The sequence below is a fragment of the Microplitis mediator genome, chromosome 7 (genome assembly GCF_029852145.1).
Source record: "Microplitis mediator isolate UGA2020A chromosome 7, iyMicMedi2.1, whole genome shotgun sequence".
In the NCBI taxonomy this organism is placed as follows: Eukaryota; Metazoa; Arthropoda; class Insecta; order Hymenoptera; family Braconidae; genus Microplitis; species Microplitis mediator.
In genome coordinates this window covers 22,019,749-22,039,912 of record NC_079975.1, presented here as the reverse complement: position 1 = coordinate 22,039,912, position 20,164 = coordinate 22,019,749, and the positions used below count along the sequence as shown (strand labels likewise).

General features: G+C 27.3%; 1 protein-coding gene across 5 annotated transcripts in view; it reads left to right on the top strand.

Annotated features, from left to right (window-relative positions):
• LOC130671876 (PH and SEC7 domain-containing protein) overlaps nt 1-20,164 on the top strand; it is a 73,082-nt gene that overhangs the window by 51,535 nt on the left and 1,383 nt on the right. For 3 of the 5 annotated variants that reach the window (XM_057475993.1, XM_057475989.1, XM_057475991.1), the window contains 9 exons: nt 625-2,047; nt 3,101-3,336; nt 4,847-5,040; nt 6,275-6,467; nt 6,611-6,780; nt 8,746-8,962; nt 10,190-10,334; nt 10,850-10,993; nt 12,494-13,212. In XM_057475993.1, the coding sequence (XP_057331976.1) occupies nt 625-2,047; nt 3,101-3,336; nt 4,847-5,040; nt 6,275-6,467; nt 6,611-6,780; nt 8,746-8,962; nt 10,190-10,334; nt 10,850-10,993; nt 12,494-12,745 (2,974 nt within the window). In that variant the 3' untranslated portion in view covers nt 12,746-13,212. Of the gene's footprint in view, nt 1-624; nt 2,048-3,100; nt 3,337-4,846; nt 5,041-6,274; nt 6,468-6,610; nt 6,781-8,745; nt 8,963-10,189; nt 10,335-10,849; nt 10,994-12,493; nt 13,213-20,164 lie in introns of those variants that run through there. The other 2 variants (XM_057475992.1, XM_057475990.1) reach the window with 2 other exon arrangements.

Sequence of the window (20,164 nt, the reverse complement as noted above, 5' to 3'; positions counted from 1 at the left end):
AGATTATCAACAGTCACAACAATTATTATTTAACATTAAACTATTGATTGATAGTAAACAATCTTTTTATTAGAGCCAAGATTTAAAAAAAATCACGTAATATTTAATAGCAGTTGCAAATAGTAAATCAATTAATTTATTTAAAAAAAACAAAAACACATTTTTATTTAGCGAAAAAATAATTTTAACATTACATTAAATAATTCGAAATTATAACTAAATATTTTTTATTAGTATGATAAAAATTCCAGCTTTTAATAAATGGTAAATTAAATATATTAATAAAAAAAATTTTTCAGTTAAATTGACATTTATAAAATGTCCATTTCACTTTCATTTTTCTAATAATTTTTCCGCAACTATCGATTTACTTTTTACCATAAATTTTGTGTTTATTTTAAAGTAACACTTAATAAATGTTGATAATTTTAATTTTCGTACCAAGTAACACTTTTAAACTGTTGAATAGTAGATCCATTTAAAATTTCAAAGTAACCCAGTAAAATGTCTCAATTTAACACTAAAGAATCCCCACAAAAAATTTAACACCGACCGTTTTTAACACAGAAACACAATATTTCTACTGTGCAACTGCCTTATTAATTTCTCAAAATAAATTATCAGGTTCGAAGCCTACATGATGACAGGCGATTTGATGTTAAATTTATCACGCACACAACAGAGCTCAGGACTACTGCCAAAGTATCAGAAAAAAGTTGATTCACTGAGGTACAACAATCACTACATCCATCGGCATCATCACCACAATCATCATCACAACAATCATCATCACCATCACCATCACAACTCCGTACCAACGAGTCCCAACGAGATGATGGGCCACAACCGTAACTACAACAAGAACAACACAACATCCAATGCCGTCAGTGGAGGCGGTGGTGGTGGTGGTGGCGGCGGCATCAACAGCGGCGGTTCTAATTCTGCAAACACATCCCCAGTTGGTTTAATAAAGCGCGACGTAGCTGGTACACATCACCAGCACTCGCACTGCATGCAAGACTCAAAGTCAGCGATATCAAGTTTCGGTTACTCCAGCGGATTCGTCAGAACGTCGCGTTCCGAGGATCACTTACAGTTTCAAAAGGACCCGTCGATGAGCGCAGTTGATATCGATATCGACGACGACGTAACGTCTAGTTTAAATACTTTGTTAGACACAAGACCAGACAGTGGTCAAGGTGTATCGAGTGAACGAATAGTGTGGACTTACAATGCACCAGTAAGTTCACCCTCGGCATCTGAGCGGACCTCGTGCTGTCAAAATGGCAGCAGTTCTCAGTCATCGTCGTCATCAACAGGAAGTAATTCATCGTCAACAGAAGATACAAGTCCCCAACGTTCTTTATCACCTGCATCACCAACATCAGTATCATCATCTGTCATGTCTTCTAATTCTGGATCACGCAGGTTTCCATTACCCGGTAGTAATTCTTGTACGAATACCGTAAATCCAAATTGTATTGGCGGCTCTAGTAATAATGCCGGTACATTAACACCGGGAACACAACAGCACTTGATAAATAGTTTGCCAATGATGATGATGACTGATTCAAATAATGTCAATAATTGTTCAAACATTGCCGGCAGCGGCAGTGGAGGTGCTGGTGCTGGTGGTGGTGGAAGTAGTGGTGGTGGGGGTGGATATCATCCGACAAATGGTGATCTAAGTCAATCGGAAGCTATCAGTAATATGTCAAGTCCAGATTACAATGATGAAGAGACAATGGATATACTCAGTGCACGTGATATTATGATGGTTAGTGATCCAAGTGATAGTGATTCAACAATTCTTGCTAGTGAACCGCCACAGAGGCGAATTAAAACTGGTTATAATCAAGACACGAGTGATCATCGTATTGTTATACAAGTTAAAGGTCCTGATAAGGATAATTCTAATAATAGAAATAGTAATAATAATAATACAGCCGGAAGTCCGAGGCAAAATCGACGAAGAAGCTCAGGTGGTAACGACCAACGGCCGCTTTCCAGCGTGAGTTCAACCAACGCTGAATTCTGTGGTTACCAGGTATTTTCCTGACGTCCATTGTCCTTAGAAACCTGCGTAATTTTTTATCCGTCTTGTAGCTCCGTCTCTCCCTTCTCTGTTCCCAGTCCACTGCTTGTCACTTTTCTGGGGAATTTATCAAGAGATCCGTCAGTTAAATTACCAGTTTTTTTTAAATAAAATTGCTATTCATATATTTATTTATCCGGATGAAAAGCAATATATGAGCTTCAGTATAATTCAAAATATATGATAAATTATATGGAATTATAAGAAGTCATATATGGAGCCATATACAAAATTTTGCCGAAATATTATGTCTTTATAATTTGCAACATATATATCGGTAATATATTTTTTTACATGCTAACTTATAAATATTGCTTATAATATTTTATACTATACTTTAAGTTATATGATAAGATATATGATTTAATTATATGACTGACATATAATATTTATACATGTAAATGTATAATTATATAAATATATGTTCACATATATTTGTATAAATGTATGTAAATATATATTTATATAGATATATGTTCATATATATTTGCACAAATATAAAACTACATATGGATTATAATAATATTGAAGTTATAAATTAATTTATAAGATGAAACATATATTTTACGTTATAAATTAATATATAAAGCGGACATGTAATTTTTGATACAATATCACATGTATATAATCACATATATTATAAATGATATGGATTATTATAATATTAAACGTATAAATCATATATTAATCAATATTAATAATTTTGCCGCCATATATGTTCAGTTATTTACCATATATTTTTTTATATATTTTCGACAGTATATGGTCTTTTCATACGAGTATATATAAATATATCAAACGAATGACGTGTGGTTTAAAATTAGTTATCCTTGTAAAAATTATTGGAGACTGTAATTAATTCCGCCTGTAATTTAATCGTGATTGAAAAATTACAAGTTATATTTTGTTGTTTTTAATTTTAAAAAAATGACGGATCTCTGGAATTATTTTGTTGTTATTTATTTATTTTTTTTTTTTTTTAATTAAAATATTTATCTTTGGTAGGAATTAAAAGACAATGACGACGACAGAGAAGCTGTCAATTATTTGTACGAGGAACAAAAACAAAGTGGACAATCGCCACCGCAGTCAGCGGATGAAGAAAGTGATATTGAGAGCCTCCATAGCTTTCATTACAGCCCTAAGGCTGTTGATTTACCCTCGGCTGTTAGACTTGCCAAGAGACTGTATTCGCTTGATGGGTTCAAGAAGTCTGATGTTTCAAGGCATCTTAGCAAAAAGTATTTATAAATCGTTTTTTTTAAATTCTTTAAATTTACGGTTTAAAATTTTCGTCAAAATTTACTCATACACTGTAAAAAATTGCCCTAATAGCCATTTTATCCGAAAGTTAATGGCAGTTTGAAAATTTAACCGAAATCTGCTGCCGGAATTTGATGACAAATTTATAGCAAAAATTAAAAAAAAAATGTTCGGTTAATTTTTCGACAATGTCTACAGTATTTTACCTTTATATTGAAGTCAAAAAACAGATTTATAAAAGTTGACGAATACTTGCTGTCAAATTGCATGGAAATTTGGAATTCAATTTGCTTGAAACTTACTAGCGAAATTTTACGGAAAATTTAAAAGTTATCTTTTGCTAACTCGTGTAAAAAAAATCCAAAAAAGTTCCGCATATGGAACTTCTAAGCATGAAACAGATTAGGACCGAATAGAACTTTTTTGGAACGCTAGTAACTTTGATGGTAAAAAAAAAAGTTTTTATGAGCAAATTTAGAGTAAAAAAAGGACGTTCTTGGAACTTTTTTGGAATTTTTTATAGACGTTTTTTTTTAGTTCTATAAAAAATTCAAAAGTAGCCATTTTTGAATGTTTTTAGAACGTCTTTTTTAGTTTATAAAAAAGTTAAAAGTGGTACTTTGGAATGTTTTTGGAACGTCTTTTTTAGCTTCCGAAAAGGTCAAAAGTGGTGATTATGGAACTTTTTTGGAATGCCCATATAAAATTCCAAAAAATTTTCAAGAGCGTCCTTTTTTTACTCTAAATTTGCACATAAAAACTTTTTTTTTACTATCAAAATTACTAACGTTCCAAAAAAGTTCCATTCGAAGTTCTAATGCCTCATGTTTAGGAGTTCCACATGCGGAACTTTTTTGGAATCTTTTTGGAACGAATTTATTTTTACACGGGAAGCAACCTTGGCTATTAGGGTGGGAGTGAATTCGGAATAATAATTTTTATTTAAATCCGAATTCACTTTGTCACTCGGAGTTCAAAAGCTTTAAAAAAAAAGTAAATCTGTAATTCACTCCGATTTGGAGTTTTAGTATTAAAATAAACTCGAAGTGAATTTCACTCCGAGGGGATTAAATAAATAAGCAGTCATCTGCTCCGCATTTACTCCGGATATTAGTTTATTTAATTTGAATAATTTTTTTTACTGTCCACTAATCAACGAACTTTAAATAATATTAATTTTGAAACTGAAAGTTAGTTGAAAAACCTGAATTTTAATTTCTGAATACGAGAAATTTCATAGCGAGACTTTAATAAACTCACGATTATCAAAAACTAATTAAAGTTTTTTTAATTATGAAAAATTGATACTCATGTAAAATTAATAAAATTTCCAAGACAATTGTCTTTGAAAATCTTTAAAATTTCAAGAACGTGTGCTAAATTCATACGAATTTTTTAGCCCATTGACGAAATATTTTTTACTGTATTAAAAAAATGAATGACACGTTTTATTTTTTGAATTAAACAATATGTATCTTTCTATTTTAGCAACGACTTTTCTCGAGCTGTTGCCGAAGAATATTTGAGGTACTTTAATTTTGAAGGAGACACGCTGGACGTGGCGCTAAGAAAGTTTCTCGCTCAATTCTCGTTAACGGGTGAGACTCAGGAGAGAGAACGAGTACTTGTACATTTTTCAAAGAGATATATTGACTGTAATCCTGGCTCTTTTAATTCCCAAGGTAACTTATATAATTTTATAATAATTAGTACGTATAATAACCATCACCCGGTCATTTAATATGTAGGGCATTTAAATTTAAACTGTTATCTAAATTTTTTATTTTAATTCAGTCTGTGACATTTTATTCAGTTACTATTTGAAAACCTTTGGAAGTAATTAGTATCGTACTTCAAAAAATAACTTAATTTTCAATAAATTGAATTATTATTTTTTTTTTGTGAGTAAATTCAATGTCACAATAGAAAGAAACAGAAAAAATAACTGTGGTTTAGTTCGAGAATCGAACCCGTCTTTTGATATCGCGTCAACTCCTCTATTATTTATTTGATGCTTTCCGTAATGTCAAAAATTTTACAATATTCATTCACGTCCCATAAAAAGCTTCTTTTTAGTGAAAAAAAAACGTGGGGAATTTGGTCTTTTCTATTTAAGAAAAAATAACACGTGCCTCAGAACGATCAAAGTTCATTTTCCGATACAATCGCGGTTTTTTTTAAATATCTCATGAAATATGCAGATTAAAGGAAAAAACCATAGGAACAATTTTGTAGGAAATTGAATTCTTGACAAAAAAGGTCATGTTCATTTTTTTTATAAAATGTGTATTTATGTTATTTTTAACATTCGCAAGACTTTAAACACTCACTTGATAGGATCTAAAAAAGTTTTTTTAAAATATCTTCGTAAATACACATTTTATAAAAAAAATGATCATGACCTTTTTTGTCAAGAATTTAATTTCCTACAAAATTGTTCCTATGGTTTTTTCCTTTAATCTGCATATTTCATGAGATATTTAAAAAAAACCGCGATTGTATCGGAAAATGAACTTTGGTCGTCCTGAGACACGTGTTCTTTTTACTTAAAAAAAAAAAAACCAAAGTCCCCGTGTATTTTTTTACTAAAAAGAAGCTTTTTATTGGGCGTCTGAGAAAATTTAATTTTTAACGACCATTCCAATAAACAGTCACAGAGTTTAATTATTGGACGCAGTTTTCACTCTATTTTCCATTTCCACTAAAATTTACTTCGTGAATGCATTTAGAGACTCGTCAAAAAAATTTACCGATCGTGAGTAGTAGCAGTCATCAACTACCGTTTTGTATAAATGACTTATTGTAGTATGGAATTTATAAAAGTCTACTTTACTTTAAATTCTTACTCGGGATATTGAACTTTATATCTGACACAATTTCTGAAGTATCCATAAAATTATTATTATTTATTTTTAGATGCTGTTCATACTTTAACATGTGCGATAATGCTGCTCAATACAGATTTACATGGTCAAAATATGGGTAGAAAAATGTCGTGTTCACAATTTATAGAGAATCTCTCCGAGCTAAATGACGGCGATAACTTTCCCCGAGAGGTGCTTAAACAACTTTACACAGCGATTAAATCTTATCCACTTGAATGGGCTCTGTAAGTGTGCTCTTCATTACACAATATGAAATTTTAAAAAGAAATATCTATAAATATACTCATTCTATTTTTTTAAAATTTAAATCAACTGATGATGTAATAAAATATGTAATTAATAACAAAATATTGTAAAAATAAATTAGGGATGACGATGGTGATGAATTAGCATCCCAAGTAATCCAATCAGGTGACGGACCTGCTACATCAGCTTCTGGTAATCCATTCCTTGATGTGCCAAACGTTTCTGGTGCAACGGAATTCAAAAAAGGATACGTTATGCGCAAATGCTGTTACGATGCTAATGGAAAAAAAAGTAATTATTCATTTTTTTTTTACTCGAAAATTATTTTAAGTTCTTAAGAATAAAAAAAAAATTTTTATTTATTAAAAAAAAAAATAATAATATCGAAGACAAATAACTGACCTGATCTTCTTCTATAAAATCATCAATAGATTGATTGATTCACCTGATATACTAGGAAGCTTTAGTATAGTCTGTAATAAACAATATCTCAGAAGCAATCGAATAATTAACACGCTAAGATCTAACAAAAACTACGTAATTAATAGACCGTACAATAGAATGGCTAAACTAGTCAACGAGTTCAATTCGGACATCGATTTTTTGGTTACATGACTAAATAACTAATTCAAAATATCTAATTTAAAATATCTGACGACAAAAGATCTAATGACAAAATATTTTAATCAACGATCATCGTTTTTGGTTTTAGATCAGGTTTTAATTCTATTATGGTACAAGATATTTTTGGATTAGATCTAATATTTCTTAGATATTATGACGTTAGATATTTAGGGTCAAATATTTAGTCGTGACACCGATTTTTTGGTGGATCTTTATCAGTTTTTCACTTAAATATTAAAAATCTCTTAAATAACTAGTCAAGTTTTTTCTTTTCTCAGTCAAAAAGTCAAAGTTGAATTATAATTGAATTTGTTTTGCCTTTTAAATCATAGTTTTCCTTATATTTATTACTATTTATTTTGTAACCAGTTGTATATAGCCGATTGGCGTTTAATATTAATAAATAAATATCAAGAAAAATCAAATTCAGGAAATACTTAAAAATTTTAAAAATAAATTATCTATATTATTAAAAGAATAAGGAAAATTTTGTTTCCGTCATATCTATATGATAGAATTAGTTAATGTTATTGAAATTGGTATCATTAGAAAGGTCTTGACTTGAATTTGTGCCTTTTCATAGTTTAAACTCTTTTTCATTGCCAAGTATTCAAATAAATAGATTTATCTATATCATTCAAATTACATTTAAATTACGCGAGAAAAAAGACGATCGTATTTATTTTCTTTAAATAAATTAATACTTTAATTATTCTGTCACTAAATATGACTGAATGTCTCTGAATATACAGCTATATTATTTATATCGCGTTACTTATTCCAAAATGACAGATTTTTCTACTCCCTTTTGGTTTTAGGAAGCTTCTCAAAGCCAAAAAAGTGTGCACAGAAAAAAAAGGATTCATTGACACAATAGTATATTACATACCTAGGCCCGTAAAATAAGAAAAGTCTCAGAGCACATGTAATTGTTGGCCGAGGCGAAGCCGAGGCTGACAAACATGTGGTCTGAGGCTTTCTTTTTTACTGGCCAAGGTGCGTATACTATTTTTCTGCTCGACGAAGCCGGAAAGTTGCAACTTCGTTTAGGGCAGCGGCCCGAAAGTTGCCACTTTCCGGCCGGAGGGCAGAAAAAAATCTTTACTCGCCTAAAAAAAATTTTTACTTACCCCAATAAATTTTTTGCATTGTGAATTGAAAACAAAAATTTATTTAGAACTAGAAAAAATTACTTGGTGCAAGGAATTATTTCTTGACCAAAAAAATCTTTTCTCGCCCCAAGACAATTTTTGTATTTCATTGATACTGCATAAAATTTCTTGGTGCAAATTAAAATTTTGTTGCGGCAAGAAATCCTTTTTTTCTGCGTCTTTATAAATTTAGTAATGATAGTTGGGCAGTCACGTAGTGACTGCAGGTTGCTCGTTTTTATTAAAATTGTGGATTCAAATTTTTTTTACTAAGAAATAAATTTAATTTTATTTAAAAATAAATTTCTAGCTCGGGTATAAAAAAAAATGAACTAAGCATTTAATTTATTTTTTATAAAAATTTTTTTTTTTTATTATTGTCAATTTAAAAAATTGCTAAATGTTTTCTTTCAATGCATAAATTAAAAATAAAACTAGTGAGTAAATAGCAAGTAATGATTTATGTATTTTTTTACTACAGCTCCATTTGGTAAACGAGGATGGAAAATGTATTACTGTACCTTACGAGAACTCGTACTTTATTTACACAAAGACGAGCACGGTTTCCGTAACGACAGCTTGCATAACGCAGTACGAATTCATCATGCACTTGCAACTAAAGCCTCGGATTATACGAAGAAGCAACATGTTTTCAGGCTCCAGACTGCCGACCAGGCGGAATATCTCTTCCAAACTAGGTAAATTACGCTTATTTTATTTTATATCTTGTACTTAGTAGAATTTTAAATAAATAAATATACCAAATAAAGAAATAAAACGTTTTTAAAGCTTCGGAATAAAATTGATTAAAGTAATGCTGGTTTCCATCCACGAGACGTCTAGTTTTTAAACCAGGGCTCCAAAATTAATCATTTTATTTTATATTCCTAAAAAATTTGAGGGCATTTTTTTTTTTTTTAAATTACTTACAGTTGACATCAATTAGGATTAAAACAAAAGTCGGTAAAAAAATTTGAAATTATGTAGAATTTTGACAAAGATTTTACTGGAATTTATTTTCCAAATTTTGTTCATCTCCTAATTGACAACAACTGTGGGTTATTTTTTTTAAATCTATATCTATGTGAAATTGTAACTGCGTTGTCCTTTTTTCAATTAATTAATAAAATTTTGATACTGTCATGATATGAGTCATTGAATATTTTTAAAAATTGTGGAGGGGGGGAGGGGGTACTGCCTGAGAATTCCCGTCTTTTAAAAGGATGACAAATTTTTTTTTGTCTCAGTCACCTCTTTTTGTATAAATAAGACATGCAAATATTAGTTACGGAGACAGAGAAAATTTGTGTTGTTTTTCCTGTCTTATGTCAATTAAAAAGTCATTTAGATGACGTATTTTCCCACTATTTGTAATTTAATTTTTGTCGTTACTTGTGTCAAGTCTTTTAAGTAGATATTTTTTCGGTGACATAAATTTTTGATCGTTTTGTCAACATGTTGGTGCCCAAAGAGCACACTTGGCTTTGTGACATCTATAAGATATCAGTTTTTAGGCAAATTTTTGACATCGATAAGGCACCAATATGTTGATAAAACGATCAGAAATTTATGTCACCGAAAAAATATCTCCTGAAAAGACTTAAAATCTAAATGACTTTTTAGTTGACATAAGACAGGAAAAACAACACAAATTTTCTCAGTTTCCGCAACCAACATTTGCATGTCGTATTTCTACCAAAAAAGGTGACTTTGGGACAAAAAAAATTTGTCTTATCCTGTTAAAAGACATCTTAAAGTTGTCTCTGTGCTGCCTTGATAGGTCAAAAGACAGCCTTAAAACTGCCATCTTATAGATGTCACAAAGCCAGGTGTGCTACTTGGGTTCCCTTAATGAAACTGTTACTTAATTCCCAAAAATTAATTTTAATTTTAATTTAATATATATATTTCTTATATGTTATTAGCGATTCAAAGGAGCTTCAATCGTGGATAGACACAATAAATTTTGTGTGCGCGAGTTTTTCATGTCAACCTCTTGCCGGAGCGGTAGGTTCTCAACGAAAGTTTCAGCGGCCTTTGCTTCCCTGCAGTCACACCAAATTGACGCCTGTAAGCATCGTCAATTAATCCAATCCCTATTTATTTATTATTATTATTATTATTATCATTATTATTATCATTATATATTTATCTTTATCCACAAAATTTTTATTTAAAACTTAATCTTAATTACAATCAATATTTTTTTAAAAATAAAAAATGACGTTAAATTTTATTTGAATAATCGATTTTGATTTTGTCTTCTATTTTCAAGCATTCCTCCACACACTGAGGCAATCTCTCGTATAAGTTCGTATCGGAGATGCATGAAAACTCATTCGACAAAGTGCGAAATATTAATTTTAAATAAATAATAAATTATATACAATTATATATATTTAATAACAACATTTATACACAGACATACAAGACACTGAACACGCCCGGTTTATTATCCTAATTGCAGTGCCTACGCTCTTAATTATAATTAATAATTTTAATTAAAATTACATTTTAGTCTGAATAGATTATTGTTATTTTTTTATTTTTAAATAATTTATAATTATTATTTGGTATTTTTTTAGCGAGAACAATTAAGGGACCATGAAGAAAGAGTTAGTAGACTAGAAGCAGAGCTAGAGGAACATCGGCGACATCCTCCTGAACGGGGAGCTAAAGCTCTTACTGTACAAAATTATAAAGAAAAAGACGCTTATCTTCATTATGAGGTTTTATGAATATTTATTTATTTTATTTATTTATTTACGCCAATCGGCAATATACAAAAAAAAAATATAATCATTTTAAATTAGATTTAAAATAAAAGAAAAATCATATTGCACCATATTGCTTGTATAAGTATTATTACTCAGAGCCAGGTAGAATCAAATAGTACATATAATCTTTTTCGCCGCCGACGAGAAAGAGGAAAGGGATCCATCAAAAAAGTTGATATCAGTAGAAAATTGGTTCACCAGTCTAGCGATTCTGTTTTTTGGTCCATGATACACATAATTTTTACCCGACTTATCAGCCGATAATATCCTCCTAGTTCTCAAGTCAGTTCTTGAGCAAATAAAGCCAAAATTAGCCAGGATTTCAGGGGGATCTACCAGCCCATTAATTAGTTTAAAAAAGAAAGACAGGTCGGCCAATTGTCTACGACTCCTTAAACTAAAGATCTTGAATAGGTGGTAAATGTCGCTGATACTGTTAGAGTTCTCAAGTCGCAAAAAGTAATGTAAGCTTTTGCAAAATTTACGTTGAGCCTTTTCGACACAATTAATTTGTTGCTCAGTATATGTATAATTATACAAAGTTAATAATGTAAGGCGTAGAAGTTGTCAGATAATTGACGTCAATTGACCAGCAAAAAATTGACAAACATTTTTTAAATTTAATTAAACCCGCCGATTTTATTCTGTCCAGAAAATTATTTTTTAAAAAATACACCGGAAATTTTTTACGATACGACTTGAAGTTTACTTACAACTATAAGTGCTTGTATATTTTCTATTGTCCAGAATATTATTTTATAACAAATTTACCGGAAAATTCACTATATTATTTTTGACGTCAATTGACGTGCGAAATTACAAGGAAAATTTACCCTAGACCAATACTATGACGGATAGTCGACTATATTATAATTAAATTGTATACTACACTGTAAAAAATTTGCGGAGTGAATGCGGAGCAGATGACTGTTGATATTTACTCCTCGGAATGAAAATTTACTTCGAAGTGGAGTTTATTTGCATATTATAACCGAATCGAAATGCAGATTTAAATAAAACCCAGGCTACTCCGCTCGAAAGATAAATTTACTCCGTATGCGGAGTGATTTTTTTTTAAACTCCGAAACTCCAAGTGATGGAGTAAATTCGAATTTAAATAAAATCAGAATTCACTCCCGATTTTTTACAGTGAAAGTTTCGCTCTCTATAACTTTTAGCAATTCTCACTAATGAACTTTTTTTGTCGGGAATTTAGTTTCCAACAAAATTTAAATAAAAATTTTCCCTATGCATTTTAAATGAGAAAGTCTCCCCCTCCCACCCTTCTCCATGCGCCAGCTCATTTTGTGAGATATTGAACTTAAATTTTAGGATTTTCTTTGCTTATTAAAATATTTTCTGATGTATATTTAATCAAAAAAAAAAAAAATTAAATTACCCGACAGTAGTAAAAACATAAGTGAATAATATAATTATTTTTTTTGTTAACAGTTAAAAAGATACAAAACATATTCGTATTTATTACGATCGCGACTGGCGTTCACAGAAGTGGAGCCTTCATTAGTAGAAAGCAGCATCGGTGAAGTCGACGAAGGTGTAGGTGGTGCATTACTGAACCCAGAACTCGGTGTGGTACCACCACCTGTTCCAGATCGTCCACCAACAAATAGGTATAGTTACAGAGCCGCCATTTACAATCGTAATCTGCTGAATGGTCAGGACTACGGCGGTGATATCGGTTGACGAGTCATGGGTGTCTTTTCAGCCTGTGTAATGTAACAATAATTACCAGCAAAACCAAAAAATAATTCAATATTTACTTAAATATTTATCAGCATTTATTTTGAATTTAAAGTACCGCACAAATTTTAAAACGTTAAATAATTTAATTATTTATCGAAGTAATTAAATAATTACACACGCTGAAAAGATATGGTGTTGGTTCTTTGTTATGTTTAACTCATAAATTAACTCAAAAAAAATACTCAGTAGAAAAGCAAAAACTGTCATCACTAAAAATTGTTAGAAAAAAAAAACTTTTACTAAAACTAAAGCTAAAGCTGTTTTTCGATAAAATTTTAACGAAAGTGTTTAAATGTTTAAGATTTAAATTTAAATTAAATTAACAATTGATAAGTTAATTGTTATTTGTATTTAATAACGTTTTGTAAATTAATAGTGTGTTACTACAAGCTATTGATTTATTGTTTTTGAACAAAAAACGTATACGACATGGTGCTGGTCTAAATGTTTAGTAAACTTTACAACACGAAAATTAATAATTTATTATTATAAATTAATACCTTGTACTATTACTAAATTTATTATAGCTTTGGCTTATGTATTTTATTGTTAACCATTTATTTATTAACAACCCTTGTAAAAATATATTTTTTAAATTATCACTATGGTGGATTTTTAAATTTGGGAATTTTTTTTTTACTTCAAAAAATTTTTGGTTAAAAATACTAGACTTAGGATTTTTTAAACCCTATATTAATTTTTGTAAAACACGATCCCAAAATTTTGTTTCAAATTTTTTAACGAATCAAAAAATTAACTTGTAATTTTTTGAAACCGAATTCTTAAAAAATTTCTTTACTGTAAGTAAAAGTAAATTTAAAGCCAAGTTTCAAAAATTATTAAACTTAGTTTGGAATTTTCAAAAATTACACATCTCGAAGTGTAAAATTTAAAATTTTCCCTGGTAAAATATTTTTAAGATTTTTTTTTAATCCATTAATTTATAAATTCACTTTAGTGACAATTTTTGACAATTTTTTTTTACTCAAAAAAAATCCTGTATGATTTAAAAAAAATAATCAACTTTTTTTTTAATTATTATTTAATTTTGGTACGAGGTAAAAACTCATGCTTTTCATATTTTCGACTCTAACTGTATTTATTATATATTAGATCTGATGTTGTATGATCAATGTTTCTTATTCTTATATAATAGACATATATATACATTAGGGTGATCCAAAAAATAACAAATAATTTTTTTTTTCTTCCAAACAGGTTCAAAAGTTTCATTTAGATAAAAAAAGACGCCTGTGAAAATTAGAGCTTTTAATATTAACATTAAGAGGTTCCTCATCGCACTTTTCTATTTCCCATAAGAATAACATGGAAAAAATTTTTTTTACGTCTTCTGATTTTTATAAGTAGCTAACGATGCGTCATAGGAATAAATGGCAGGCATATTTTTGTAAGGAATTGAATGTTCTACAAAAAAAGATTCTTATCATTTTTTGAGGAATCTATTTGTTCAAAAGTTATTTGAGGTTGAAGTCAAATTCATTTTAAATTTTGAGATTTTCTACTTTTCCGGCGAAACTATCAGACTTATTACAAAATATCATCAGACCTTTTTTGTAGACAATTTTATTCCCTAAAAGTTATTTCTCATAAAGTTTTTTCGAATTCCGCATTGTATTCTAGTTATTTTTATTTTAATGTCATGCTCATAAAAAAATAGTCTTCTGATCCATTTTAAGAGCTTGACATTAAAATAAAAATAACTAGAAAACAATGCAGAATTCGAAAAAACTTTATTCGAAATAACTTTTAGGGAATAAAATTGTCTACAAAAAAGGTCTGATGATATTTTGTAATAAGTCTAATAGTTTCGCCGGAAAAGTAGAAAATCTCAAAATTTAATATGATTTCGACTTCAACCTCAAATAACTTTTGAACAAATAGATTCCTCAAAAAATGATAAGAATCTTTTTTTGTAGAGCATTCAATTCCCTACAAAAATATGCCTGCCAATTATTCCTATGACGCATCGTTAGCTACTTATAAAAATCAGAAGACGTAAAAAAAATTTTTCCCATCTTATTCTTATGGAAAATAGAAAAGTGCGATGAGGAACCTCTTAATGTTAATATTAAGAGCTCTAATTTTTACAGGCGTCTTTTTATATCTAAATAAAACCTTTGAACCTGTTTGGAAGAAAAATAAAAAAGTTTCTTATTTTTTGGATCACCCTAATATACATATATATATATATATTATTTTTTATATTAAATTATTATTATGATTACTGTCTTCTTTATATTTCTTTCTTTATTTAAATTTTAAATAAATCAATTAGATGTGTGCGAATGTTCGAACTTAAAAATAATTCGAAATTTTTGTAAATTTACAAATAATCCAAAATTTTTATTGAAGACTTAAAATTTTTATATTTTTTTCTATAATTCAAATTTTTGTCAGAGATATGAAAAGAACTCAGACACAAATCTACGAAAAAATAATTTTGAGTTAAATTTTAATAAAAATTTAATATTTGAATCCTGATTAGAATTTTCCGATTTAAATCAAGAAATTTGAAAAGTTAAAAATAATTCAAATACTTTCGAATAATTCAAAAAGTTACAAATTTTTCAAAAATTCAAATTATTCGAACCCGATTCGCACACCCCTAATATCTATACATACATATTATTTAATGTTTACTTTACTCTAAATGTAATGCCACGTGTCAATTAGAAGTGATAAGTATCTGTCATTAAATTTTTTATAATTAACTTTAATCTCAACTGCATCTTAAGACTCTCGAGTTGTTTAATTATTAATTATTATTATTATTTAATTTCAAAGATTAATAATCAGCCAGTCCAGTAAATTTATTAATTAATATTAATATTTTATTAATTAGTGATTAATTAATATAGTAATTGGTATTAATTATATTATTAAGGCCAAAGAAATAAAGTTCAAACAACTCGGAAGTATGTGAACATGTAGTTTATATCTTTATATGTTTTATAATTAAGAAAAAGTAGCCGGTAAATTAAAAAAAATTAATTATTACTACTCATTAATTTTTAAATTGAATATTTATCTAGTTCAGGTTTTTAAATTTTATTTTTTTAAATTTAATTGTTTGTAAATAATTAAGTTTTTTAATTAAAATTTTCGTTATTTAGATCTATTAAAAATTTTAGTTACATAGAATATAATTGTGTTGATAAATTGGCGGTAAATTTATTTGAATTTAATTATAAAAATTTATTATAAAAAATTTTGTAATATTAAAATATTAAAAATTTAATTTTTTAAAATAAAAAAAAAAAATTAACTAAATTTATTAAATGAACTTTAAAATTTTTTATTTAAATTTCATTTTACAGGCGGGAAAAACTCAGTTTTATTTATTTACTGCGCAAAGTATTAGATAATTACGATGCTTTGATAAATAAGTTTTTAAAATTTTAAATAGTGGCGCGGAAACGTGAAAATAAATTTTTACTGTTCAGTTGGATCCAATAATTGAACATATGCTGGCATTTAAATGGCAGTTTGATAGGCAATTTAATGACCTGGTAATTTTTAAAAATAACTGACCACCTAGCGTATTTACAATCTCTTAAGTTGTCTTCCCTTAAGAAAAAAAATGACTATTAAATATTATAGATTTTATTTTTAGTTTGATCAAGTGACAGGTCATTAGAAAAATTGATGATAATTTTTGTTAATTTAAAACTTGAATTAATTTTACCTCAGGATTAATCTTAACGATTTTTTTTTTATCGATTTGTTGTATTTTATAAATTTTAACTCAACTCAGATCCATATTTATAATTTTCTTTTTAAAATTTAAAGAAAGTTAAAAAAAAAAACATATATTTTTATTTGACAGGATGGCCACGAACCGGGAAAACCGGGAATTATCAGGGAATTTAATGCAACCGGAAAATATCATGGAAATTTCAGGGAATTTCGAAAAGTATCCGGGAATTAAATTATAACAGTTCAAAATTTAAAAAATTTTAAATTATACACTAGTTATAAAATAAGGGATATTAAAAAAATTTCAAATTTTAAAGTGATTTTCAACAGATTGTAACTCGAAGGAAAATGGTCATACGACAAAAACAAAAAAGGCAAATTGTAGCTTCAAGTGTCTAGTTTTCTGATCTGGTCTTTAAATTTTTTTATTATGTGCGATTCCGGAGTAATTCTAAGAAAACTATCGAAAAAGAAATTTACGGAACCGTGCATAATAAAAAAATTTAAAGACCAGATCAGAAAACTAGACACTTGAAGCTACAGTTTGACTTTTTGTTTTTATTGTACGACCATTTTCCTTCGAGTTACAAACTGTTGAAAATTACTAAAAAATTTGAAATTTTTTGAATATCCCTTAATTTTTGTAACCAGTGTATTTTGAATTTATTTAAATCATAAAATTTCTTATTAAATATTTTAACTTATACATTTTTAACATCGAATAATGAAAAGTATGCAATATCAATTTATTTTATTGCCATTTTTTCTTGTTTCTCGCATGCTTTAATTATCAAATTTAATTATTAAAAATGAAAATATAATAAAAACTTTGAATATCTAAATGATACGAATAAATTTCTAAATCAGGGAAAAATGTGAAAAACTATACTGGAAAACCGGGAAATATCAGGGAATTTTGAAATCATTTCTTTGTGGCCACCCTGTTTAAATCAGCAATTATTTAATTTATTGCCTAACGATTTCACGCAAACAATTACAGTTACTGATAGTATAATTTTATTTTTCCAGTCATCAGAGCTGATATCATTATCAGTCCTCACAAATATTGTAACCAAATGATCCCATACATAAAGTCATGAAAAACTGAGTCCTTTCCATACTACGAAGGGTAAAATGTCAATTAAAAATATGAAATTTTAAATTACACAGTAAAATTTAATTTTTCCATCTGACAGAACTCGTAATTTTACATTCAAATAAATTTAAGACTGAGCTTTCCCGCAGAAATTAATTTATTATCTATTTTTATTTTAGCATAATAGTTATAAAGTTATTGATATTAATGAGTAGTATGGTAATTATTAAAAAATAATAAAAAATTAAGCGACTGTCAGGTAAGAATTTAAACCAACCATAAGTTGACACTAAAAAAAATAAAACTTACTGTTATGGACATAAGTAAAAAATTTTAAGGGAAACTATACCGATTGTTGAAGAAAAAAATATAAAATAAAATAATTATATACTAAATTACCTTACAATTATAATTAGCAAGTAAAAAGGCCCAATTATTTACACCATAAAAACTATGTAGGACTTGGAAATTTATAATTATATCAATAGATTAATTTTTTTCACGCAGTTTACTTTTTTTATTCGGTGCCTCTATCAAGTGAGTCAATACTTTTTACCGGCAATTAAATATTTTACTTTTTAATTAAAATAAATTTACCAATTATTGGCATGACTTCTAATCCCTGAGAAGATTCAAACAGTGGAATCGACGACTGAAAATTTTAATTGAATTTTTTAAAAAGTGGGGGGATGGGAGTATTGTTTGAGGATCTTCTTGAATACATAAATTGAATATTAATATAAAAAATTTTTTAAATATCAGTAAAATTATAAATTATATATAAATTTTAGTAAATCATTTATATATTTATTTCTCACCAGGAAAATGCAATAAAAATCTGACGAGTGATACCGGGTTTGAAATTAAATTTTATTATTAAAATTCATCATAATTAAATATTTTAATTAAAATTCTTTAATTCTCTAATTTCAGTTCAGTTAAATAGAGCCACAAAATAAAAGTATTCAAAATTTAGTGCCCAGTAAATTTATAAAAATATCACAGATCGTTCTCTTCTACCACTTCTCTATGATACTGAAATTAGATAAAAATCGAATAAAATTTAAAAAATACACATTTATAGAATTTGAAAATGAGTATGTGCATTTTTTTTATTTTTATACATTTAATTGTTTAATTCGTTTATTTGTAATTTGAAATTTGACTCGTCTGCTACATTCACAGTCACAAGTTAGCTGACGTCTCAATTTTTTAATTTCTTTTCAAAACGATAAATAATAAAAAAAAATATTTAAAAAAATTGCACTTGTAGTTTTTTTCATTCTCTAAATGTGCATATTTTTAGTTTTTTTTTTTTTTAAATTTGCATTGGAAAAAAAAAATTCAAAAATTGTTGATTGTCTACTTCAGGGTCATCTTCTCTAAATATATGAAAATCAATATAAAAACTTTCATCTATTTTATGAAAAATATGAATAATAGAATTTTAAAAATGTCAGTAATTGGTACCTTAATAATTGGGTTTTTATCTCGTAAATTTCTAAAAATATTTAAATTTGAATTTGAATTTAAATGTAAAATAAATTTCTTTTTTCTACAAAGTTACGTCCAAAATTTTTTAAATTTATTTCCATCACAACTATTTAAGTTTTATTTAACAGTGATAGTACTGATGAACACATATATGATATACAATATATATATAATATACAATATAATAAATATATAAAATAATCCTAGTGCTCTTGCATTGAACGGATATTTGAACTGAGATTTAAATGAAAGAAATAATTAAGTTTAGTGACGTAGTATTTTATAATAATTGTTTACAACTTTGTTGCAGTATTACGCATATTATTATCATAATTATAATTATAATAATTATTATTAAAAACTAGTAACTTATCAATTTTTAAATTATTATTTAAGTGAATTGCTAATTAGATTTATGTACCAATTAATTAAAAAAACAATTATTTATAATAAATTATTATTATTAATAATTTATAAAATATATAAATATATGACTCAATGAAAAATTAAATAGTTGATACTTATAAATTTAATTAAATAATTAAACATTAATTATTAATTTTGATTTATTTTTGTTACAAAACAATTAATTTTATTTAAATTAATTAACATAAAATGATAATCAAAACTAATAAACTTTGACAATTAATTACAATTATCTCTAATTATTAATTTTAAAAAACACTAGTCGCAATAGAAATTTTTAATTAATTTGTAATTAAAATTAATTGATTAATTAATTAATTAATTAGTAGATGATTAATTGAAAGATTAATTTTTTTAATTAATTAAAATTTAAGTCTTCGAAGCAGTCTCCCAATTTATAAATTATTTATACATTTGAAATTTATACTAAATAATTAAGAAACGTTAAAGGAATTAATTAATTAATAGATTAGTTAATTATTTAATCGAGAGTGAATGGACGACTGTTAGAATAGAAATTAAATAAAAAAAAAAAGTAGAATTAAATGATGAGTGAAATTGAGATAAAAATAATAAAAAGTTGATTAATAAAATATAAAACATTTAGTGTATAGGAAATCCTTGTA